Below are 6,350 nucleotides of genomic sequence, written 5' to 3' on the forward strand. Positions count from 1 at the left end.
ACAAGAATATATTATCAGAAAAATATAATTTTGGCTCTTACAATTATAACAAATATTTGACACGATGATGGTATAGGGGATATGGATATGAGAAGGTGGGAACTCCTGAAGGGAACAGCCAGAAGATGAAGAAGAATATACATTAATCAATGCAAAACATGTTGCTTTTTTAAAAATAGTAATAAGCTAACATTTATATGACATTGTGCCAATGATATTTATTTAGAGTATAGATTGAGCAGAAAAAGTTAGAAAGCAAATAAGCAATTGTGATGCACCTGAAGGAAAATGAAGGACCATTGTAAACTGTACCTTATAGCATGGTCTAATACAACAGTATAAAAGATAAGGGTGGATTTGGTTCAATCATAGAGCGGCAATATTATCCCATTGTACTATGTTCAGAGCTGTGTAGCTGTAACTGTGTTTTCTTGGTTTGAGGTTCTTACACAAAAAGAAAGGTCTTTGATCTTCATGGGACTCTCAATAGGATTTTCCAAATGAAAACCTTTGTAAATACAAATGTTCGATTGTCTTCTGGTAAGAGCCATTACAATTTAAAAAAAAGAAAAGCAAACTGTAGTGCTCCATCAATCTGTTCAGTAAAATTGCACAAACAACCCTGAGTCGTATTCAAGAACCTTGAGAAGCTTCAATAAGATTACACTAAGGCTAGGGCCAAAGTACTAAAAGCCACCACACTCAGAGAGTTGTCCAGGAAAGAGAAAAGAAGAAAAGGAAAAATTCCCTTTTTTAGTGTACTTGAATTATCAAAACAAAGGTCCTAAAGTGTGAAGGAAGAGTGAAAAGGTTCATTATTCAAGACTTCACAGTAAGTGACCAGTAGGGCTGCATGTCATCTGCTGCTGTTGGTTCTCTGTTATTCATTGAGTCCAAATTCACTGTAATCATCACCCTGACATCTCAGCATTTCAGTGAACGTTGTTGTTCAATCTGCTGATAAGCTTGATGAAGATGTTGTTGACTTTTTGCGACAAATATAAGATGAACAAAGTCCCCCACCATGATAAAACTGCTCCGAACTGCTTTGTTGATAACTAAACCTGACTGGTCAGTGTTTCACATCTAAAGGTTTTCTTGTTACCGTTGTACCTTGTTTTGTTGTCGTAGTGTTGCTCTATTGCTTGAAGTCAATAAATTCTTCAAAGAGTTAATGATTGATCAGTTCCGGAGACTGTTGAGGTGAACAGGTTCAGCTTGGGTTCTCCACAGGTCCCCTACACACTTGTCTTAAACATTATCAAGCCACCCTTTGCTAAATGGATGAGCACTGAGCTGACGTGTTTTCTCTTCAATCCACTTCATTACAGGAGTCCATTTAATCATTTTTTAACCGTCTTTTAATCACAAACAAAGCTAAAAAGGACCATGGCAACCCACAAAAGCAGAGTGTACCATTCACTTCAGGATGTCCCATTACAGTCCCATTAAAATTTACATTACAATTAGTCACCTTAATGTTTCCTTTTTTTGTTTTGTTTGCAAACTGTTATGTGAAAGAAAACATTCATGTTTGTGGGGCCAAATTCATGGAATAATCCACAGACTCGTTTTTGCTTAAATCTCTTGTTTAAGAGATTCGACTTTATAGTGCTGAATACAACACAGCCATTTCAGGCCACTTTTACTGAGAAAACCCAACAATTAAAGTGGAATTAAAGTTCAATACGTTTTGTTAAGCAGACTCCTACTCAAAGTGAAGGAAGTTGTACCAATCATGTTGCTCATTGTTAATTTAATGTCAACGTAAGTTTTGCTGATTTTGACATATTTTTCCCATAAAAGATGGAATTGTGGATGGCTGATCCAGAGGTCTAGAATTTGCGGATGGAGACATTGTTTACACCGGGAACATTTATCAATCTGGGGATAGGTTCACTTTGAAATGAAAGGGAAGTCATTCCTTAAAAAAAGTATGTTTTGGTAAAATGCATTGTGGTGTTGACCCTTTAAGTCCACAGAGATCAGCTAAGACCAAAACCAGATTATTATTTACTCTTTTATTTATTTAAGGTGTACGATCAAATGTTTTAAGCAATAAGTAATCTTATGATGGATGATGCTTTACAAGCACCGTCATTTAAACCGTCTTGTCCATTGTATTTAATCACATTTGTTGAAACTTGTTGCGGTCCTGATTTGCTGAATCAGACTGACCCATCATCCGGAGGCTTCGGTGGCCCTCCTCTGCCTGCTGTTTATGGGATTAGAAAGCATTATTCCAACATGGAGGAAAAGGGGTCGTAAAGCTACTACTGTGCAGACGCGGGCACTCCCACGCCTCCAGTCTCCCTCCGCCGCTCATTGGTCCATTCAGCCTCTTCAGCACCACGCAGGCTGAACAGCGACACTCCGCCGGGCCGCTCGCTCCAAACCAGGATGCCGCGCCGCTATACTATGTCCAACTTATGGCTCCATTCAGTGGATTTTATTTCGCCGGCTGACGTTGCTTCATCAGCCTGACAAGATGCACCTACAATCGGATTATCTGTAGATCGCTGCTCACGCGGTTTGCTCCGGAACATCCCGTCCCCGGCGACTTCTGACTGGGCGAGAGGAAGCAGCTTCTGGCCGTCACGGATGCTCGGATCGACGGGCTTGGTTTGCCTCACCGTGTCTCCCTCCCGTCGAGTCGACAGGCATGACGGGCTCTGAAAACGCAGCCGCTCGGGTTATAGGCAGCACCAGCACCAGCACCAGCACCAGCACCAGCACCAGCAGCCCCCCATGCCCAGTGCCGCATCAACAAGCACCGCCACCACCCGAACACCGGGTCCCCCCGCCGGAGCACCGGTGCCCCCCGGCCCCCCGACGCCTCTTGTGACATGACAGCTCGGCGCAGGAAGACCAGGATCAGAGCTTTCGGGCAGGAGTGCAGACGGGCCAGGCTGCACCCGAAAACTGGCGGTCTATGCAGGTTGGAGTGGGGGGGAAACATACAGCCATACCTGCATCGGAAATCCATGTGATTCATCAATAACCTGCACGGGGCTGTTTCTGCCTGTGTTGGGAGTTTGGAGCACGGTGTGACCCCCAGAGCAAGCACTCTGCTGCCGGCTGATGCCCTCACACGCCGGCTGGGCGGAACCGGGACCCTCCTCTGCCCTGCTCTGACCCCCCGCTGCTCACTGAAGCCTTATTACTGCTGTTCTGACTCGAGGCCCCCTGGAGTGGTAGCACCCACCTTTGCCTTACATTGTCATCTGATGCACGGCCACATAAGGTTGACACTGGTCGAGTCTCAGCCCGCAGCGCTGTTCCCCAGACCCGCCAGACTCACTTGGCTGCTCCTGACCGTCACCTTCACCTGCACAGCCATGGGATGCATCCAGAGCATAGCCTGCAACAAGTCGCGCATCAAGCGCGAGAACATCGTGGTGTACGACCTGTCCGCCACCATAGACCACTGCCCGACTGTCATCGAGGAAAACTCGCCCATAGTGCTCCGATACAAGACGCCCTATTTCAAAGCGTCGGCGCGGATTCTGATGCCCCCCATTCCGCGCAATGAGACATGGGTGGTGGGCTGGATCCAGGCGTGCACGCAGATGGAGTTTTACAACACGTACGGAGACGTCGGCATGTGAGTTCACACGGCTCGTCACCTGTGCCCCCCTTTTTGCTCCTCCAGGACGAGATTACAGAAATCAAGCAACACGGGCTGCGTGGACACGCTCTGTGCGCGCACAGAGCGTGTCCACGCTCGTGCGCCACGCTGAGTCGCACGGAAGGAGCGTTGGCGCGCGCAGCAGGTTAACTGTGCTTGTCGGCCTCGTTCATTCAAACGCCCACCGACAGATTCTGTTCCTGTGACTCTGGCACCTAAATAGAAAAGCTGCAATTCGAGGAGCTAAACAACAGTTGCTGCTGTCACACTGAAAAGTGTGTCCCCACCACCACGACCCCCACCCCCCCACCCCCATAATCTCGAAGGATTAACCATAGGGGGTGTTTAGTCCTGCAGTGTTTAGGGTGGGAGTGGGTGTCAGAGTGAAGAGGGGATTGGGGTTGAGGTTAGGGTGGTGGCATGAAAACAAACACAAATAGATGGAGGGGGATAAGGGGGACAGTAGATGACAACAGTGAGCACAACAGAGAGATAATCCACTCTTCACACAGCTGCTCTCTCCGGTTTTGTGTCTGGAGATTTTAAATCTTGCCTCACAACTTTTGCCATCTTGGATACATAAAAAAAAATGTGTTCAAGTACAACTTCAGGTAAATTTCTTAACAATTCAATTAGTAGTAGGAGTAAAAAAAAAACTTTTGTTACCACATTTTATTGCATTTTCAAACATATCAACAGCTAATTTCTCAAAAACCGACAAAACACACTGGTAATTTATTTTGTAAACAAAGTTACATGGAGAGCAGAAATCTTTCTTAAAAGAATAAATCTTGGGGCTTTAAAAGTGGAACTCAAAGGCTTTGCTTTATCATTAAGATTGTTGTCAGACTCAGTAAAGACAGTTTTGAAAGTAGTGGATTTTACAAGGTGTTACGTATCAGTAGAATTGCCTTTTGAAAAAAAAAATCCTCAAAAAACAGAATTGATTTACAATAATGTGCTCATGATTTTTTTCACTTCCACCGGTGGTTTGGATTAACAATATAAAGTATCCCATCTTTATAAATGTGGCTCTGCTGTCACCATTAGAAATGCTGATGTCTCTGAACATAGTTCCAACATTTTTGTGTGTGTACCTCCTGATTAGTTGTCGACTTCTTTTATTTTATTTGGGTGGGGATGAATCTCTACGCCTCCAGCATGACATTGAATAAATGAAAAAATATTTTGTGCATCTAAAGGAGCATTTACTGAGTGTAGAGGTGGCAAACAGGTATGCATTCTTTACTTTGAATACTTGAAATAGTTCCAAAATAAATGACAAGCAAGAGTAAAAAACAAACACTAAACCGCCTACATATTTGATCGAGGTAAGGTTTTTGGTTTTTGCGGACTTACTGAGTAATTAGAGTTTCAAATCCATCATTTAGTACTTATCATTATCTTGAGGACTACTCACGAGGTTCTTACAGTTAATAGGTGACAATCGGAGATATATCATTTAAAATCTACCGACTAAATGTAAAAAAAAGAAAAACTCTAAATAAATAAATACAAATAAATGTGACATTGAACTGCGTGGTGCAGAGTTGTGCAGACGCTTCTCCAGCCTCATACTTTGTGTGTCTGTCTGCAGGTCGAGCTGGGAGCTGCCTCAGCTGCGAGAGGGTCTGGTGAGAGCCATCAGTGACTCAGACGGTGTGAGCTACCCCTGGTATGGAAACACCACAGAAACCGTCACCATAGTTGGGCCCACTTCCAAGCCATCGCGCTTCATCGTCAGCATGAACGACAATTTTTACCCGAGCGTCACCTGGGCTGTGCCAGTGAGTGAATCGAACACACCCTTACTGACGAACATCAAGCGGGACCAGAGCTTCACCACCTGGCTGGTGGCGCTCAACACGACATCCAGGGAAAAGATCCTGCTCCACACCATCAAGTGGAGGATGAGGGTTGACATTGCAGTGGACCCCTCCCTGCCATTGGGTTCCAGGGCCAGGCTGGTGGGCAGGGTTCACCAGGACCAGCCGCGTGTGCTGACCCGCATGGAGCCCATCCCTCTCAACGCCATGGGGAGACCGAACGCAAACGACGCACAGGTTCTGATGTGGAGGCCGAGAAGAGGCCCTCCGCTTGTTGTCATACCATCCAAGTAGAGCTTCTGCTGTTCTTTAAGGATATATCACAGTCGGCCCAATGGAAAACAAAAGGAGACAAACAGAGACCCGCGTTCTGGCTGAGACTTGTATTTACCGTTGACGGAACAAATCTGAGTTGCAGTTTTTGTTGTAAACTCTCCAGGGGGACGACTGCCTTATTTCCCCACCGCTGCCTTTGCTGATCCAGAAAGTGTGTCCAGCTCCTGCGTTTGGTGCTGTTGAGCGATCGGGGGCGGCGGCTCAAACCCAACACACGTGAGCAAAGTGTTGTGCATCGCTGGCAAAAAATATAATGCCGTCGGTGCTGGGATCTAACATTAACCTGTAGTGTAGCTCTTCAGGCCCGGAGGGAAGAGTTCCAGCCTAAATACAGTTACAAAAAAAAAAAAAAAAAAAAGATTTTCAGCCTTAATGATGATCTAAACATAGCCTCTCTGTACTGTATACTAAAGTGCTGTGTAAGAGTTCAACTAAGGAAAGTGTTAGTGTGTCTATGTTGCGACCAGGTCAGAGGACGACCGCGCCGCTGTGGGGTTCACACATGACGGAGAGACATTACTGTAAAAGCAACCTGATGATGCGAGTGTGGCTGTGCAGGC

At 45.5% G+C, this 6,350-nt stretch overlaps 1 protein-coding gene across 1 annotated transcript; it reads left to right on the top strand.

Moving 5' to 3' along the window:
• Nucleotides 1–2,355: 2,355 nt before the first annotated feature.
• Nucleotides 2,356–6,128, top strand: fam78bb (family with sequence similarity 78 member Bb). The gene is made up of 2 exons (XM_080474115.1): nucleotides 2,356–3,604; nucleotides 5,226–6,128. Exons 1-2 carry the CDS (start codon nucleotides 3,228–3,230, stop codon nucleotides 5,746–5,748), a joined length of 900 nt encoding a protein of 299 aa, XP_080330241.1. The 5' UTR covers nucleotides 2,356–3,227; the 3' UTR covers nucleotides 5,749–6,128.
• The last annotated feature ends 222 nt before the right edge of the window (nucleotides 6,129–6,350 follow it).

The sequence above is a fragment of the Lipophrys pholis genome (assembly GCF_963383615.2).
Source record: "Lipophrys pholis genome assembly, chromosome: 10".
Classification (NCBI taxonomy): Eukaryota; Metazoa; Chordata; class Actinopteri; order Blenniiformes; family Blenniidae; genus Lipophrys; species Lipophrys pholis.

What these genes read in the sequence shown, in the direction of transcription:
- fam78bb (XM_080474115.1), top strand. Translation starts at nt 3,228, where the DNA reads ATGCACGGCCACATAAGGTTGACACTGGTCGAGTCTCAGCCCGCAGCG. An exon ending in ACGTACGGAGACGTCGGCAT is followed by an intron (nt 3,605 to 5,225) that starts GTGAGTTCACAC and finishes GTCTGTCTGCAG; the next exon opens with GTCGAGCTGGGAGCTGCCTC.